Here is a 19,949-nt window from a genome sequence, read left to right on the forward strand (position 1 = left end):
AATTTCAACTCTAAGTTGAAACATTTGCTTGTAGTATTTCATCTGGTATTTTGCCAAGCATATGAAATATGTGATTAAATACATTTATTTTCAACAATATCCTATTAGTTCCAAGCTATAAAACTACGAAGGTGTACTTTGTGAGAGACTGCCTTAACTGCAGAGTCACAGAAGACCACCCAACAAATTTATTATACAAATTAATAAGAAATTCATTTTAGACCAATTAACTAAAGCCCGATGAAATCATTTTCCCTTAATATTTTTCACTTGTGTCATCAAGAAGATGAAGGAACTAGCAAGCATCTTGTCATATTGTCATCAAAGGAAACAGTATTAAAATGGAAGTCTCATTGCTTTGCTTGATAGGGCAGATCTTTAAAGGCGTAGTGTATTGCTTATACAAGGGAAGAAGGAAATTTTAAGAGCCTCAGGCATAACTATACAAAGAACTGGGCTAGATGAATAGGGGTCAATAGAGAAAGAGGGAAGCACAAAGTGCCCTTAATGCTTCTGATACTGTTCTTTTTTATAAATGGGTTGGGATTAATGAGGAACCCCACTCAAAGACATATCTGATATTTCACAGAATCCTTTCCACTCTCTGGGAGACAATCTCAAGTAGCACAGGTGTTGATTTAGCAATGGAAACAGCTCTCATTCAAAATTGTAAATCTGAAATGTTTTCTTTTTCATTTTGATCTTCATTAAATTTGGGTTGCTTTCCTTGACTTTGGAGGGAATAAAAATATTGAGGAATACTAGTCTGTTTTCATGAGATGTTGAAATTTTTCTCAAAAAGATGAAAGAAATCATAAGGTTTTTAAAAAGGAAGACAAAACTCTTACGACAGCAGAAGGATTACCAAAATCAGTACCAAGGGAAGAGTGATACGGCATTTAAGGGGCTCTTGCCATAAATAATGACTCATGCCTTTTGGAGAAAACATGAGGCTCATGGGGACAACCAAAAAGCAGTGTTTGCAGCAGCCCATCAGAGGCCGGGGCATGGAGCTCCTGAGAGGGACACGTGTAGGGGGGATCGGCAATGCTGCTGAGGGCTGCAGAGAAGAGACAGCGCTGTGTAGAGCTGACAGGACCAATTGATGAGTGAGCCGGTTTCCTGCAGGGTGACAGATGTGCTTCTGAGATGTGTCAGACATGGCAATCTCTACCCACCTCCTCTGATCCACGCTTGAACAAATGATACTGCTAGAAGAGACACTGAACCATCTTCAAGTGTTATAAATCCTTGAGCAGGAAAGGGAAGGGTGTAAGACAGCTACTGCTTTAAATTTCTCCTTCCAAAAGAAATTCAGATTTTCTTGCCAGACGAAGGGGACAAAGACATGGAACCCTTCATGACCTTGACGCTTGCAAATGGCTTAAGATACTATGAGGAATCTGAAGATCACCATATACCAGGACAAGCAGATACTGGGAGACTAGGAGAATTTACAAATAAATCAATGAACAATCAATTGGTTCAAAACAGAGGAATGTTTAAATAAGAGCACATCCACTTGATAGGTTATTATGAACCATTAGAAAAGATAAATACAAAGACTATTTAGCCACAAGAGAAATGCACTGGAGAGGATGGAAAAACACCCATAAGAGGAAAGACTGGGTGCGAACAGATGCTGTGTTAAGATTGAGCGAAATAATGTATGGCAAACATCTGTTCCAGTTCCCAATACTAGAGGGCATTCTACAAATTTAAAATTAGACAAATTTTAAATTGAATTTAAGGAAGTTATTAGAATCATGGTTGTTTTTTTCATTTTATTTATGTCTTGTTTGTTTGTGGCTAGACATACAAGGATCACAGGAAGAAAAGGGAGAATCTGTGTGCTCTGAGATTTGCAAATAAAAAGCAGAAAAGTGCCAAAGAAAACAACCTGCAAAATCAACTTTTGATAAGGGGACATGAGAAACACATAGAGCGAATCACAACACAACTGGAGCTTGGTAACACAGAGGAGAAAGTAATTTGGAGAGGGATAAAATACTATTTGTGATAGGGCACCTAGGTGGTTCAGTTGGCTAAGCAACTAACTCTTGGTTTCGGTCAAGGCCATGATCTCACAGGTTCGTGGGTTCAAGTCCTATGTCGGGCTCTGTGCTGACAGTGCAGAGCCTGCTTGGGGTTCTCTCTCTCCCTCTCTCTCCCTCTCTCTCTGCCCCTCTCCCACTAGTGCTCACTCTCTCTCTCTCTCAAAATAAACAAACATTTTTAAAAAACAAAACTTAAAAAAATATTTGTGATGTAAGACATGGCAGGGTGGGTGACAGATAAAGATGTGATTTTGATAAAGGGAAGTAAATTATCATCCTGTATTATCTCTAAGACTTGGTGGAAGGAAAATTTATAACAGAATAGTGCACACAAAGAAAATGACTTGCTTCAAAGCTAAAAAACCACTGTGATATTATAGGAAGGCATTCTTGGTGTCATGAAGATGAGTTCCTCTAGAGGATATGAGAAACTCTCAGGCAGACAGGTGGAGAGCACCAGGTGTCGATAAAAGGAAAGAAACGTTGAAGAGACAGGGCAGTGGGAGCCAGCACCCATGGCAACCAGGCAGGAGGAGTAATAGATGAGTACCTTGGGTGTCATCCTAGCAATGCCACTGAGGAGGGATTCAACTGGAAGACGACTTCACTCACCTAAGTTTCGATCAGTAAAAACAACATATCTGCTGCTGAACTTTCAAAAATTCTCCCAAATATCAAGAGAAGATTCATTTTACTCAGGCAGTTGAGGCAGGGAGAACATTCATTATGGACTGAATTGCGCCCCCCTGCCTCAAAATTCATATATTGGAGCTGTAACCCTCAATATGACTCTATTTGGAGACAAAGCCTTTAAGGAGATAATTAAGGTTAACTGAAATCATAAAAGTAGGGCCTTTCAAGGGCCAGGCCCCCCTAGTGGGATGTGACTGGTGTCCTTACAAGAAGAGGAAGAGACACCAGACGTCTCTCTGACTGATCACACACCCAGCGGAAAGGCCATGGGAGGACATAGTATGAAGGTGGCCATCTGCAAGCCAGGAAGAAAGTCCTCACCAGAAACCCTGCTGGCACTTTGAGTCCCAACCTCTAGAACTACGAGAAAATAACTCTCTGTTGTCTAAGCCTCCCAGTCTGTGCTATTTGTTATGGCGGGCTTTGCAGACTGATACAATACCCAAAGGAAATAGAGAAGGGAATGGGGAAGGAGAGGGGTTAAGTGAGAAAGAAACAATACTGGCAGAATGCCTGGGTCACACAGTGTCACCATCTTGCAGAAAGGAGTTGTTTTTTCTTGGCGATTGGAGCATTTTTAGTCCCTTATAACCTGTTCTTGGGATTGGTGACTCAAAGAAGGAACTTAACTGAGTGGGTAGGTCTTTGGTACCAAGGAGCAAGGGGAGTCAATGGACATTCAGAGGATTTTACAGGTGTATACACCAAGTGATGCTTGACACATCACTCTGAAGAGTAAAGAAGAACTTGTTGATAAAATACAAGTAACAGAATCCTTGCAAAGAAAGTAAGCATGATGCCTTATAACTTATGTCAGAGAGGGAAGCTTGAGACCAAGCACATGTGGGGTCCTCTTATTCAGGGGAGGTGATTCCAAAGGCTCAGAGAGAATATGAGTGTATTCCATTTCAAAGAGCAATAGATTTGGCATCATGGAAATCAAGTCCAAGCCTTAGCTCTCCTCGCCCTTACTCATGGCTTTGGAAGTACGTCCTAAATTTCCATTTCCTAGGTTGTAAATAATGATAATAATGTCTGCCTCCACCACCTTAGAGTCCACAGAGTGCCACACAAAAGGAATATTTGTCAATATTAATAATAACATAGGTCAACATATGCAAGAAGCTATGAACTCTAGAATTCCGGCAATGACAATCCTAAAGGTACACAGTGAAGAGTAAGAAACATGAAGGGAATCCAAAAAGAGTGATGAATATTTACAGGAAATTAACAAAAAGAATACGCATACAATTCAAAGAGGAAAATAAAAGCCCAGAATTCATGAGCACTTGTAAAAATAGGTAAAGGCAATGAAGTTTTGCTTATGTAGGGAAGAGAAGACAAAGGAAGCAGCGGTTACACTCTTTATAAAGTTAATGATATAACGTTAAAAAAAATAGAGAACTACAAAAGGCCATATTTCATTCTTTCTCATTGCCACGTAGTACTCCACTGTGTATATAAACCACAATTTCTTTTTTTTAAAATATGAAATTTATTGTCAAATTGGTTTCCATACAACACCCAGTGCTCATCCCAACAGGTGCCTTCCTCAGTGCCCATCACCCACCCTCCCCTTCCTCCCACCCCCCCATCAACCCTCAGTTTATTCTCAGCTTTTAAGAGTCTCTTATGTTTTGGCTTCCTCCATCTCTAACCCTTTTTTTTCCTTCCCCTCCCCGATAGTCTTCTGTTAAGTTTCTCGGGATCCACATAAGAGTGAAAACATATGGTATCTGTCTTTCTCTGTATGACTTATTTCACTTAGCGTCACACTCTCCAGTTCCATCCATGTTGCTACAAAGGGCCATATTTCATTCTTTCTCATTGCCACATAGTATTCCATTGTGTATATAAACCACAATTTATTTATCCATTCATCAGGTGATGGACATTTAGGCTCTTTCCACAATTTGGCTATTGTTAAAAGTGCTGCTATAAACATTGACAATAAATTTCATATTAAAAAAAGAGAACTAATTTTACTTTTCTTCTACCCTCCGTAAAGGAAAAAAGTCTTCAAATGGGAAAATGTAAAATACAAGCCAACATAAAGAAACTGAAGTCCAAGATAGATGAAGAAGTTGAAGATTTCTTTCTGGAACGCAAAAACAACTTTGTAGTACAACTTCCAAACTGGAGGAGATCACTGGCAGGTGCTGCAGAGATGGGGCGGCGCAAGGATGACCCGGACAGCGACAGGCGCGCTTCGAACTTTATATTCATGATGTGTTGTGTGTTTGCCTGTCCACTGAGTCCTTAGTCCAAACATGATGTGAGACAGTGGCCTATCAAATTATAATAATATGAAAGGGGGTGGGGAGGGGAAGATAGAGATAGCGAGAGCCAGTAAGAACTGGTTGGCTGTGATGATATTCATTCTAGTGGATTATGACACACGAGAATCAAGTACTCAGCCTATCTAAATGAAATATACCAGAGATAAATACAAAGGCAAAAATGGTTTTTTTTTAAAAGGAAAAATACATGGTCTCCTAAATAAAAATGTTAAGTAATCTTTTTAAAGAAATTTTTTTAATGTTTATTTTTTTTTGAGTGAGAGAGACAGAGCACAAGCAGGGGAGGGGTAGAGAGAGAGGGAGACACAGAATCCGAACCAGGCTCCAGGCTCTGCTCTGAGCCTGAAATGGGGCTCAAACCTACTAATCGTGAGATCATGACCTGAGCCGAAGTCAGATGCCTAACCGACTGAGCCACCAGAGGCCCCAAAATACATCTTATCTTTAAAAAACACACATTGTTCCAGCTTACCCTGATTCTGTTCATCTCCTCTCTTTTTGGCATTTCAAGTGAAAAAAATCCAGATAAGTCACCTTTTGGTGTATTCTTTTCACATTTACCGAATATCCTCTTTTCTCCAGGCACCGTGCCAGGTGTTGCAGACACAGAAATGATTAAAATAATACCTTCGCCTTTCAAAGATTTCACCATTTTGTAAAGGAGACATATTCTCTAAAAACACACTTTGAGAGTCTGTGATCAGGGCAGGAATAGGTGAGCACGCAAGGTGCTACGGGGCATCTGCCAAGATGGTGACAGTTGAGATGGTTTGATCAGGGAAGACTCCACTGAGGAAGGAAGTCGGGTTTGCTTTAGGTAGACGTTTTTCAGGAGGATTTAGAGAGAAGTGATTGATGGCCATCAGGCAAAGGGAACAGCAGATGTAAAGGCCAGGTCATAAAGGCCAGAGGACATGGGGAGGGGCAGCCCTGTGGTAGAGACACAGCAGCTGAGACAGAGGAACACGGAACAATCGATGAATACAGAGGACAAAGATATTTGCTGTGCTAATAAGGCTGAACTTACTGTTGGAAACACCTAGCAATGAGATAGTGCTACAAGGCAGGAGTTACTTTCTTTTGCGATAAAACCTTAAAATTGATTAAAGATATCAATGTATTACGGCAGGCTTCCTTAAAAACACAATAATATGTGTAGTATTTAAAAATCACGCATGATGTGGAACGGAAGGAACTGAAGTCCCAGGAAGTCATGAGGGAAGAAGGAGACAGCTGCTGCGCTGGTCCTACCAGCCAAATCAACCCTGGCAATCTGCAAGATGACAGATGCCACAGCCAGATCATCCTCAAATCCAGGAGAAGGAAAAAGGAAAACGATCAAGGCTCAATTTTGCTAATTCAGAAAATCAGAGAACTGCCAGCATCTTCTCTGGAGAATGTTTCACTGATTACTAATACTACATACATTCTTTTCATGCTAATCTGTTTCATGTTGCAACTACACACACACACACACACACACACACGCAGGCACGCACGTGCGCGTAGAGAAACCATTCCATAGGCAAGCACACAGCAAGGCTTTCAAGAAATGAATGTGGTCATTTACAAGGCCACACCACTAAATGGCTCAGTTTTATATGTCAAGCATAGCAAATTATGATGATCATCATTTTATTCTTAGTACCTAAAATTCTACCTCATATTTTATTAGCCCACTTTTTCCATTTCTCCAATAGATATTTGACTATGAGATACTTTATTTCACCACGTTCTGTTTTGTGATTAGGTCCTATAGGATGCTATGAGTTTAAGAAACCAAATGTTACCTTCATTGTTTGCTCTTTGCTTTCTTAAATGTAGCCTACTTCCTTTCCCAAATCATCCTCTCTTTTGTTTGTTTAAGGAAAGGCTACACATCTTATGATCCTTAAAAGACTGTGTTATGACATTTCACAGGTGCCTGACGTTTTCTTAACAGGATTATAATACAGACTCCATGTTAAAGCACAACACTTCAAATAAGCACAGAAATCATATACACAGTGGAACAAAAGAGCCTATCTGAGCAGCTTTATAACCTCGCACAGAATTCCCTCGCCACCACTTAAGATAGAATTGTTTTTATTTCAGCAGTGTTCTTTTAATTAAGTCCTAAACATCCAAAATATGGCAAATGTAAATATGTATTATAAATCCTTAATTAAGAGGATCGCTAAGCTTTCATGGAGCTTCCCGTCTTAGAGATGGATTCTTTTTGTTTAAAATCAGCCAAAATCGAGAGATAAAAGTGAATGATGTGAACAATGTTTTTTTTTTTAATATATGAAATTTATTGTCAAATTGGTTTCCATACAACACCCAGTGCTCATCACAAAAGGTGCCCTCCTCAATACCCATCACCCACCCTTCCCTCTCTCCCACCCCCCATCAACCCTCAGTTTGTTCTCAGTTTTTAAGAGTCTCTTATGCTTTGGCTCTCTCCCACTCTAACCTCTTTTTTTTTTTTCCTTCCCCTCCCCCATGGGTTCCTGTTAAGTTTCTCAGGATCCACATAGGAGTGAAACCATATGGTATCTGTCTTTCTCTGTATGGCTTATTTCACTTAGCATCACACTCTCCAGTTCCATCCACGTTGCTACAAAAGGCCATATTTCATTTTTTCTCATTGCCACGTAGTATTCCATTGTGTATATAAACCACAATTTCTTTATCCATTCATCAGTTGATGGACATTTCGGCTCTTTCCATAATTTGGCTATTGTTGAGAGTGCTGCTATGATCATTGGGGTACAAGTGCCCCTATGCATCAGTACTCCTGTATCCCTTGGATAAATTCCTAGCAGTGCTATTGCTGGGTCATAGGGTAGGTCTATTTTTAATTTTCTGAGGAACCTCCACACTGCTTGATGTGAACAATGTTAAACTTTGTTTATAATGCCCTTCTCTTGGCACCAGTGTCACTTTACTGCACTGTCTTCGAGAGTTACATTCTGCTTCAATTTATCTACTGGCATTTAAGCCAAAATCTCTCCAGCCATTTTCTGCCTTCGTTGTCATGTTCAGAAAGACTAGCAACGTGGGACCAGCTAGAAGTTAAGTGTTCGAGTCTGTGAGTTCTCCATGTCATATCCTAGAAAATAAAGCACTGTGGGATCACAAAAGAGCAACATTGCCCCTCTGTTTGGGATGAGGTGAAGTTAAATCCAGAAAGACCTCTTGCTAATTTTTAATCCCACAGATAGTTTTAAAACTATACCAGAGATTATTCTGGTATGGTAGCAACAAAGAAAGAATCCTATTCTATACTCCAACATTACTTAGTTAAAAATGTGCCACTCAGGGGCAATGTTTTCCATTTCTCCACCAATATGAACCATTCCCCAATTCCCACCAAGAGTATCTTCCAAGATAAGCATGTGAGCACACATGCGTGCACACTCACATGCATGTGCGCGCGCACACACACACACATGCACTGACAATTTCATCTCAGCAACTCATTTCCCTTACAGGCCATTTTCAATTTAGCTCCTTCTTTCTGTTTGGCTATCTGCTGATCAATATATTTTAAAAGACAAACACATAACAATATCTTTGAAAACTAAAGATGTCCTGAAGATCTAAGTACACACACACACACACACACATACACACACACACACACACACACACACACACACACACACCCCCTTAGGGCACAATTATTAGCCCAGAGAGAAATTTCACTTTCTCAAATTTTCCCAAAAATCTCTCTCTTGAGTCTGACAGAGCCAAGGTCATGTTGACAGGAAACCATGGTGCTCTCAGGTGTGGGTCCTTCAGTTGAGACATCTATTCAATATCATCCAGGTATCTACCAACTCTAAGGTTTGCAACCAATTCCAAAAAGAGTTTATCAGTGCCCTTATTTAAAGGGCATTTTAAAAAATCTCCATATATAGGCTATAACTGCAGAGGAAATCAAGTAATAAAATTAAAAGTTACAGTTTGCTTTGAAACTATACGATAAATGCAATTTAGGAAGGCAGGTGAATTTATATATTTGCATGCTGTTTCTAAACTAATACCAACCTATGACCTCAGTTGTAAGTACCATAATTGCCAGTGGGGGAAAATATGGTCACAGAAACAAATATGCCTTTTATGATTTAGAAGCACATAATATCTTATTCTAGAGCACTGCCAAGTAATGAGAAGTACTTAATAAAAAAAGTAATTAGAGCTATAGCCAACTGATACGTATCATACCATTTTTTTCCTTTGTGATTTAAAAACCTTAGAGGTAAATTTCATCACTGCTCTATTAAATACTTATGGCATTAAAAACTTTTATAGTTACTAATTTTAAACTACTTAAAATGTCAAATGTTTTCAAGCTTCACTCACTTTCCCAATTATTACAATGGAATGACTCATTAACTGTAATATAAACAGACCCAATTTTACCTCCTGTTATGCTATGTCTCTGATTTTATTACCAGCGTACCACTTTTCCATGAACCATGACAAAAATCCATGGGGAGGGGAAAAAAACAAAACCAAAGCAAACACATACACTTCCTCTTCATATACCAATTTTCCTCAAGAGAACTGAAGGAATAATGAGAAGTTTAAATGCACTTTACATGTACATTCTTTACGTTTCCATAACACTGTAGTTTCAGGTACCATGTACGTGAATACTTCAGCAAAAGACATTTGGACAAAAGCTTAACCCTCCAGAAATCAATTAGGAAACAAAAATATCTTTACTTGTGCAGGAGCATATCAGATTTGGTCTGTACCAAATGGACTCTGGAGCAGTCAGCATTGGGGAAGGTTGAAATTCACAGTTTAAAAAACAAGGAAAGCTGGTTGGAGAAGTCAAATAAAAAAATACATATATGCATACACACATACATGTGTACCTAATTGAGGCACACAGGTGGATAGCTAGCCTTAGAGCCCATGGAAAAAATGTAAATGTTGCAACCTCAGACATCAGTTTCCCCCTAAAAAAGCAGTCAAGAAGATAATCCAATGGTCAATGATACTTCTGTTATTTAGAAATGCAATTTACTGTCATTTAGAGTTATGGTTAAACTATTATTTCTCAAGAAATTTTTAAGTCTGTTTTTAAGAAAAAACCCTCAAAGCCTTCAAATTACAACATACATCTCCAGACTAAATTATTTCATTTAAGTATCTCTAGTTAAGTGAGGCTTTTCAATGAGTTCATTCTTTTAGAAGGACTTTCAGTGATAATCATAGGGTCTCCTAAAGCTCCCTAATTTTTGTCCTCACTTAGTTCAGGGCATTTATTTCTCTTTCTTAGATCTTTTCTTTTAAGTGACCTTAGCATTTTATCCTACAATTCAAGACCTGTTTTTAAAGCTTGGTTTGTTAAGGAGTATTTTTAAAAGTCCATAATTGAAAGCGCCCTTCAAACAATTATCCACATATTCTCTGAGAATTCACTCCACCATCACCACCACCACCAACACAGCTCATTTCACCTCATGAATGCAGCGAATTCTTGAAACATCTCCTATTCTACGCAAATACTCTGCCAGAGGTCTCCTCTTCCCTATCATACTCGTTGTCTTGAAAAACAGCACTAATTCTAGATAAACACTAAATAAGTAATGGAGGCCAAAATTTCTGAATCAATAAAAATTTTTAAAAAATAAGCTAGGCAAGAATTGAAATACCAGCCCACTGAAAAAAATTAGATCAAAGCCTGCATTATTTAATATTTCACCAGAGATATTCACTACCAACCTAATTATACATATCTGGGATGTATATAACAATGTTGGATAAGCTTTCATAACTCCTCCTACTGTTTTCAGGGGCTGGGTCGGTCTGTGAACTTTTAATCACCAAGGAGGAAAGGTGGAGATTTTAAAAGGAGAATGGAGGACTTAGGTAAACTGACTAGCTGGCAACCCAAAGGTCGTGGAATTCATTAGTTGATAATATTAAGGCCCTAATATTGATTTATCTGAGGTAAAAGTAACTCAAATTCTAAATACGGGATCAAATGGAGAAAAATGGATAATTATGGAGCAAGACTGAGACTCTACTATGAAAAAATTCACAGCCATGTAATGATAGTGTCACTGTCCCTCATCATCAGTTCACAGCAGTCATGCGCTCCACCTAAGTTCTTGCTGACACCCAGACTAAGTCACATTGGAGGGAGTTCTGTGAGACTGTCCTTGGTTGTCTTTGATTTGCAAACTGGTCTTTGGGTGGTAAGACAGGACTCTTCATTAAAGCTGAGCCATTAAAAACAAAATTACGAAAAATAAAGTATTTTAACATATGGCTACTTACTTTGGAAAAAAATGTCACAATGGAATTAGAGTGAAAAGAATTTGTAAAATGTTAGGCTCCATCAAATTTTTAACTGAAAAAAAAAACATTAAACAGGGTAATGTAAATAAAATGAGGCCAATGAGCAGTTCTTGGAAACTAAAAGTAAATACAACTCCAAATGGACAAGACATTTACATAAAAATTAATTATGTTGGCATGAGTAGGCGAAAGGCACCTGCTTAATTATTATGAATTCTCAGTGGGGAGTGCTTAAATGAAAATCTATCTTTTAATTTATCCTAGCAAGTTTGCCAATTTCAAAATCTGTAGGAAGCTGCTACTGTAAAAGTCATAGGGACAAGAACACTCTTCCAGTAACATCATCTCCCTCATACAATCAGTGATTCCAAGTGCAAGTTTCTGATTAGTATGGAATGGGATAATTTACACTCATGAAAGTATAAAATAACAACAGAATGTTCATTTAAAATATCTAAGATGTTGAAGCTTTACAAAGAGTTGCAAGTAATTCGTACCTGTATGTTATTCAGAAATAACAGATTTCTGAATGAGAAAGTCTTGAAGAAGAAACACACGAGGAAGATACTAATCTGCAGGTCTCCTCTTTAATAGTTCCTGGTAATACTAGCATTACTTTCAGTACCATGATTCCACAAGTACATATTTCTGTGCTAAATAATTAAGACTGAATTTTATCATAGAACTATGATGTATATACGACCCATGTCTCACCATTATTTTGTATGTTACTTAAATTAAGTGTCAATGAACTTTATCTATAAAAGGCCAGATAGTAAAGAATATCATGTAGGTCTTTATAGAAAGAGAGGGACATCAATTTTAAGAACATTTTATTGATAAAATGCAAAATGTAACAATAATTGAGTACAAATTTTTGCCATACGGGTCTAGTAATGAGAGGAATGGATGACTGAAATTGAAATTTCATGTAACTTTTTTGGACCACAAAGAACTCTGCTTTTAATTTTTTCCAAACATTTAAAAATATAAAAACCACCCTTAGCTCACAGGCTCTACAAAACAAGGCAGCAGGCCGGGCTGTATTTGGCCACTGGGCCATATCTCGCCAACCTCTGAGCTAAATATTATTACGTTATCTGACAATTGATATTATGCAATTCTATTAATTTGTTTTCACTGAAGAGGTAAATTAATTCCATCTTGATACCGAGATTGGGTCCCCTAAAGGAACTGTTTGTATCTGATACAAATTCTGCAATTAAGTTCAGGAGACAATGATGTTTATCACTTAGAGTAAGCACTATGTTTCATGTGGAAGTCCTACTTTTGATCCCATGTTAGCTGTGAGCTGCGTTATCCCCGGAGGTGGAGGCTGCCCTTATTAGAAATTACTGGGGATGCCTACAATCAGAAGTAGGGAGAATGTACCAAGCTGGTGAAAACAAACTAGTATCATTGCTAGAAAAGGAAGCCAAAGCGCATGCTCACTTCTATGTCCAAAGCTCAGCAATTTATGCATTGTGTCATGTAATTATATTTTATTAGTACTTCACTGTTACGGTCTAGTTATTTTTTTGCCATGGAAAGAAATTCTTGGGAGAAGGAGGAAAAAGAAGGAAGCTTTGAGAAAGAATCACAAGGTGGAGTTTGAACAATTTGGGAATCTGTCCAGTTGCATTCACACAGCATCCCAAAGCCCACAAAAGTGATCATCTGCTCAAGGAATTACCTTCACCTATTGCTGATTTCAACATATCCTTCCCAGGCTTCCCTTAGGGTAGGTATCAGATAAGCCTTTTTTTTCAATTAGATAAAAGAAAGAACTTAACTTCTAATTAAGTCATTCATAAGCTACTTGGTGAGCATTAATTTTTTTCAAAGTAAGGCTGGGGAGGAGGTCAGAAAGCCTTCATCACATGATCTGCAAGAGTAAAAATAACAACAGGACTCTTACTTGCCTTAGTACATACACCCATTCCTTCTTTTGTGGTGAGTCAGCCTCTCCCCCCAAAACATCTTAGGGTTCAGCAAGAAAATATGAGTCCATAAGAACAATTATGAAAATAGAGGTCTTCCTTCTCAGTGCACGTCTCTTAGTAGCAAGTGAAGAAACCAATAGCCCGTGCAACGTATGAAACAGCAAGCCCTTCCACCAGGATCCGTCTCTAAACTTTCAAGAAAGGAACACCTCAATACAGTCACAAATCTGTCTTGACCAGAACATAGAGGAAAGACCTGGGGGCTGATTCACTGCTTTTGAAGTGCCAAGTAGGGCGCTAGTAGGCAAAGAATGTGGTCCATTCAACCTACTTCATCTTTAGACAGGTGAGAGGAGTAAGCGGAGCCACCAAATATGTGTGAACACATGGGGCCGGTGGTTTTTTACAGATTTATACACATATATACACATGCGCATACACATAGACATACATACATGTATATTTGTGTGTGTCTGTACAGAACCCTTCTGATGTAAAGTCACCCTGTTGATTAACTAGACCGTCTAACATTCAAATTAAAGGCATCTAATCCCTGAGCTGTGCCTGGTTTACAGAGTGCTGTCCCATGAAAACTTACACATTGGCAGCCCGGGATAGTTTTGGGCTGACTCAGTGAATAACAGATTTGCTCCTGGTGAATCAGCTGTAAATAAAGGGAGAAAGTCTTTGTATTCACCTGGGAGACCGACCTTTAATTTTCTTTATTTATATTCAGTTCTCCCTGACTTTAATATTGGTATCCAAGATTGATTCATGTTTTAACACAAAGTCTTGTCCAGAAGAATTACTGGAGTTATTTTAACACTTTCAAAATGTTTATGCTGGTTGATGGTCACTTGTCCATACACTGAACCCAACCTTGCTGGGAAACATATACACTTGTTCTTCTAAACAAGACAAAAGATAAGAAGCTCCTATGTAGTAAGTAGACCTTGCTTCCTTACAAAAAAAACCCAAAAACAAAAACAAAACCCCAAAAAAACCCAAAAACAAACACACAAAAAAACCTAACTATTAAAGAATAAAAGAAAAATTAGGCAATGAATTTTTCTCTTATATATATTGCTGCAAATCATACCACCTAGGTGACATTAACAAGAAATTACTAGATGCAATGTTAATTATATGAGGGCACTTACTGCATTTTTGACACTTTAAGGACTGTCAACTCAATATATATGGTAAGCAAGAACTCCAACTTTAATATTTAAAGAATTCATAATAATTTAAAATTCTATAGGTTCTTTAAGTTTTTCAAATACTTAGAAGAGCATTAAACCACTTCGTGAACAAACGAAAGCTGAGAAATACAGAACCTGAGTTGGAATTTTAAGTGTCAGCCGGAGGCTCAGCCAAAGCTAAGCACCCCTGAATTTCCTGCTCTCCTCAAGTCTCAGCAGCTCCTCTGAGATGTATTCAGTAAACACACTAAAAGATGCGTTACAAAAAGAAAGCTATTTCATGTAGATGTGCCTTTTACTGGATTTCAAGAAAACAAACATAAACAACCATCAATAAAACAAGTATCAATCGCACTCACACATTATAAACCCAAACGCAGGCAGTGTCTTGGAAAGACAGGACTGTGTCTAGGCCAGACTTCCAGCTCTGCTTTTCTGAAGGGAAGGATGCTTCAAGTGATGTGCTTCACATTGTAAGAGTGACCTCTAGTGCCTTCCTTTTTTGTTGAACTTCTGTAGTTGGACGATGAATTACTTCTGCCTTCTCTGCAAAACTTTGTGTGCAGGGGTCTGCGTGTCTGTCGTGTTACCGTTTGTCTACTACAACACTTGTCAAATGCTACCATGACAGCATTCGAAGACTGTGACTAGGTGAAAACATGCAAATTTTCTGGTCTCATGGAATTCTTATACAACCAAATTATAACTGAATCTGAAACACAGGACAGCCATCTGAGGGATGTTCTCCTCTTGCAGAGTGATAGATACACCATACCATTAAATGAGCTAATACTGCATGGAAACCTGACATCACAGTAGCCACACAGTGTAAAGGGACATTTGGCCTGTGCCAGGTGGGCTATTTATTATGTTTTCCCCACATCAAAGTGCTTCAGTGTCCTCAAGGGATGTGCCATAGCAAATGCCTGATTACTGGCTTGTTCGTATCCCCTAAACGTAACCCTGGTTATACAGCAGCAGCATAAATTCCTGAACAGGCCTCATAGCCCTTTCTGGAAAAGCAATTGAGCTTTTCTTTTTAAATCAGAGAAAGAGGTAAAAAGTTGAATTTGCAGAGCTTACTTATCATTCATGGAGGATATAGAAATTCTCCCATTTAGAGATTTAGGCCAAATATAACTTTTAAAACTTTTTCTATCTCCAATAAAAAGTGGATGAAGGGACTTCGGCCAAATTATTTCAGATGATACTTAAACAAGGAATAAAGTCTTAATAAATCTTCCCTGAATCAAATAACTTAGAATATTCAATCACAAATGTATAAAGTTAAAAATAATACTTTTAAGAATTAATACTTCTGACAAAGCACCTGAACGTTTTTCCTTTAAGCAAACTGCAGGAATCAAGCCCCCTCTTTCAAGAGTACTCAAATCTCATTCTATACGGAGTGAGGGCACAATTCTTAATACTGAGGTTCACCTCCACCGATTTTGCTCCTGAATTCTGCAGTGCATTTCAGTTATCAGCCTGGCATCATTTTAAAGATGCAGTCTGCCAATGCAAACTTCAGAAACCTAAGCTAATGCAGCATAATGTGAAGTCTGCCAGTTGTTTTCCTGTTAGACAGAATTCAAATAAAATTCAGTAATCCATAAAAAGGAAGAAATGAAGACATTCACAGGCGATTCCCTGGTTAAGATGCTAATTTAATGTTTTACTAGAACTTGAGCTTTATTCAATGAATATTCAAAGATGAGAGGATAAGAGTCTGCTCCTGGACAAAAAAAAAAGAAATGCCACTTTGCATATTTTGACCAGACCAGGAAGAAAGACATGTGTAAAGCAAGTCACATTCGCAGGATTTTTAAGTGAGGCTTCATTTATAGCAATATGCTTTGCAGCAATTCCAGTTGCAAAAAATAATCATAAAAACAACAGAATTAAAGTTTCGCAGACAGCCCCCCCCCCCACCACTGCAAGTTTTAAATCATTTGCTGTATACTTACAGGAATTCCCAGCTATAACCCTGTTCCAATTTTGAGTAGATAACAGAAGTAGCGTCTTGAGGACAGCTCCGGCGACAGACCCCATGTTCACATTTACTGGGCTCCCCAAAAGATCGAGTGGCTCTCCGCGCCGTCTGGGTCTTCAGCACCTCTGGGTCTCTCAGTGGCTCTCCCTCCTTTCTCTCTCTCACTCTCTTTCTCTCTCTCTCTCTCTCTGTCTCATACACACACACACACACACACAGACACACACGCTCCCCACACAGGCACATACACGCTCCCCCCACACAGCCCTGGCTCTTCACTGAAAAGCACCCAGCATCTTTCCGAACAAGCATCCACACCGACCAGGCCACGCCCACTCCTCGCCGCGGCGGTCCCCGACCGTGGCCGCGGTCCCTCCTCCAAATTCACAGCGGCGCTCAGAACCCACCGCGCGCAGAGCCGCTGATGGAAGCTGCACCTGCAGACGAGGCCTGCTGCTCCGAGGCCTCCTCGGGGCTCCCTCCCCGCCCCGCTCTTCTCCAACAGTCCTTAACCCTTTCTCCCCTCTGGAAGTGTGGGTGGGGGAAGGGGCGAGACGGCGAAGCCTCCCGATTTTCTGGAGGTCTTGCCTTTAGCGAAGCCAGTCAACACACCGAGCACATTCGTAAATATCCGGGAGGGCATCCAGGTAAAACTGCATTATGTTTCAAAACAAAAGCATAAAAGAAGACAGAAATAACTAAGCAGTATTGGTAAATTGTAGCTAAAACTGTGCTCGGGGAAAATACTCGCTGCTGTTTTTCTCTGTTTATATAAAACTATCCTCCTCAGCTATGGTGCCAGGATTTTATTATGGAAATTCCTCACAAGGAAACAGACATTCCTGTTTGGCAGATATTTAGAATCATCTGGTAATAGTCTGCGAGAAATTAACATTTCTTATTTTAGTGCATCAGGAGGACAAATCCACAAACTGAGCGCTTTGGATGGATTTATTTTGATGAACGCATCGTGCTGTGAATAGACAGCTGCATCCTACAAATTCTTTAATAACAATTCCCCAAAGGCCTGAAGTGAAAAATGCTGGGATACTAAAGAAGGGAACCCCCCCTACACACACGCACATGCACACACACACGCACATGCACACACACACACACACACACACACACACACCCCAAGCCTAAACAATGTAAAGATGTACTTCAAATGCTCTAAAGGAGGGAGGAATAAACTTGAATTCAGAAGACCATCAGCCACAGAAAAATTACTCTTCTAATGGCTGATCCATGAATACTGCCATTTCTTGAGTAGAATATTAAAATATTTAAATAGTGGAGTTAATATCACACAATGATAAGTACATCACATGGTGTCAGAGAGGATAAATAATCTCTTTAAAAGAAATGTGAAGATATTTAACTGATAATGTGCTCGATTTTATAAGAATAGGAATCCAAGAGTTGCCAAGCATCTCTGGGTGATTACACATTAGAAAAAATAAGCCTATGGCAGCAGCACCCTTGCTATGGAATGAGTGAAAGAAGGAGAAAAATGACCGAAGCATCCTCCTGTCTAGCTGCAAGAGCTAAACAAACAAGTTTAGCTCTTGCCTACAAACAAAGCAGAACAGATATTTTTACTTTTCCTATTTTACAGATGAAAAAACAAGAACAGAGAATTTAAATAATTTGAACAGGTCGTAGAGTCAGTTAAGTAAAGCACTGAACACTGCACTTTGTTTTTCTGACTCCAATTTTAATGCTCTCAGCCTGGGACTTATTGCTTCTCACATCACAGCACACCTCCTCCTTGACCAGTCAGTGGTGGCTAAAACCCGAAGCCTTAGGAAAAAAACAGCAGGGAAAAGAAAGGTCATTGCTTGAGTGTTTACTTGTATTCCTAGGCCTACATCCCTGATTTTGTTATTTTCCAATATAATATATTAAGCAAAAGCAGATATAAATTGACAATTTCTGTTAGGTAATTACTGAAGGGGATTAAATTTTATTGAACACATACTATATGCCATTTGTTACCTAATTAAATAATTATAGCAATCATTGAGGGAAATATCATTATGTCTAGATAACAAAGAGACTAAACCTCAGGGAAATTGCAAGTAGTATGTCCACAGTTGTCACAGTGCATAGGAGAGAAGGCTGGGGGTGGCATTCTGCTCTGCAAAGCTCTAAAATCATTACTTTCAGTGACCCCACACTGAGGAACAGGTTCTTGGGCTCTCCAGAAGAGAGACGGTATCTTCCTATTAAAACTTTATATTTAGTTGTTCCCATAAAACAAATTAGAGAATACATTTTAAAAGGATCAGTACACATAAATGAAAAATACCTGAGCCCTTTGTGCCAATAATTTCTTTCAGACATTGTATAAATTATCATAGCAGCCATTATGATGGATTTTTCCGTATCAGTGGGCTATGGCTATAGAATGAGGTGGAGGCTGGCACTGGAGAGAAGCTCAGAGCATTTCAAGCCTCCGCAACACCTGTCCCCGTATGATGACCACACAGGGGAGACATGGCCTGGATAATGTGAAGCAAGGGAGAGAAGGTAGACTTTGCAAAGAGAGGGGCCTAGACATGAATTCTGCTTTCATTATGGTTCTAATTAACTGACTCCATTACTTTGGTCTTTGATTTTTTTTTTAAACAATACAAGGGAATAATGACTAAACAGCCATTGTGATAGAATTTGTGACAACCTCCTACTAAGTACCTAGCACTAACTGAGTCATCATTTACATACCGGCCTTACATATCTGCATTCTGACCATACGGAGGAGTGGTTTGAGCAGGCAATGCTGGAGTCTGGCAGCCCAGGTTCAATGTCGGCCCCAGCTATACCACCGACCAGCACATGCTCTTGGGCAAGCTATGTATCACCTCTGCTTCTGTTTCCTCATCTGCGCACCAAGGATAAGTAAAGTATCAACCTCATGGCCAAGACCATGCCATAAAGTGAAAGCCCCTAGGAGTTACACAACCATCATTGTTCTTGTCCTCACTTGGCACAGATGAGAAATTCAATGAGCACAGGAATTCGACTTACCAAAGGGACATGACCCATTAGTAGCAGGCAAGGGTTGGTCACCAAGACCCATTCACCTGTGTTTCTTTTCTACATCCCCACCAGATGGTGCTTAGTGTCGGGGGAAAAAAGAAAAAAGAGTCTGAATGGGGAAAATCAGGAAAGCGGAGAGCCCTAATTTTGCACGTTACTGTACTGCTGATTCAGATGCCACGAATCACTTCTCCCCGTGGATGCATTTGTGGTTCTATTTTTCACCGATTAAGATAAACACAACTGCTGGTGCTTAGGGTTTGCCATATGCATATTATGGGCCAGGCCCTGCCTGAGAAAGCATCATAAACCAAATCAAAGTGTTAGAATTTGTAAAATAAAGCTTTCAATTTCCTGTTGGTACAACTTGCCAGAGAACTGTGTGTCCCACCACAGTGTACCAGGAGGCTCCTAGA

The 19,949-nt window shown here is 39.3% G+C and overlaps 1 protein-coding gene across 2 annotated transcripts in view; it reads right to left on the reverse strand.

Annotated features, from left to right (window-relative positions):
• Positions 1-17,033, reverse strand: part of CNTNAP4 (contactin associated protein family member 4) — a 252,750-nt gene extending 235,717 nt beyond the window's left edge. The window contains exon 1 of one of the 2 annotated variants that reach the window (XR_008293835.1): positions 16,466-17,033. Coding sequence is in view for 1 of the 2 variants with exons in the window: in XM_053211174.1 (XP_053067149.1) it covers positions 16,466-16,550 (85 nt within the window). In the remaining variant the exon portion in view is untranslated. The remainder of the gene's footprint in view (positions 1-16,465) is intronic. The other variant, XM_053211174.1, reaches the window with a different exon arrangement.
• Positions 17,034-19,949: the final 2,916 nt, after the last annotated feature.

This window comes from Acinonyx jubatus, chromosome E2 (assembly GCF_027475565.1).
Source record: "Acinonyx jubatus isolate Ajub_Pintada_27869175 chromosome E2, VMU_Ajub_asm_v1.0, whole genome shotgun sequence".
Taxonomy (NCBI): domain Eukaryota; kingdom Metazoa; phylum Chordata; class Mammalia; order Carnivora; family Felidae; genus Acinonyx; species Acinonyx jubatus.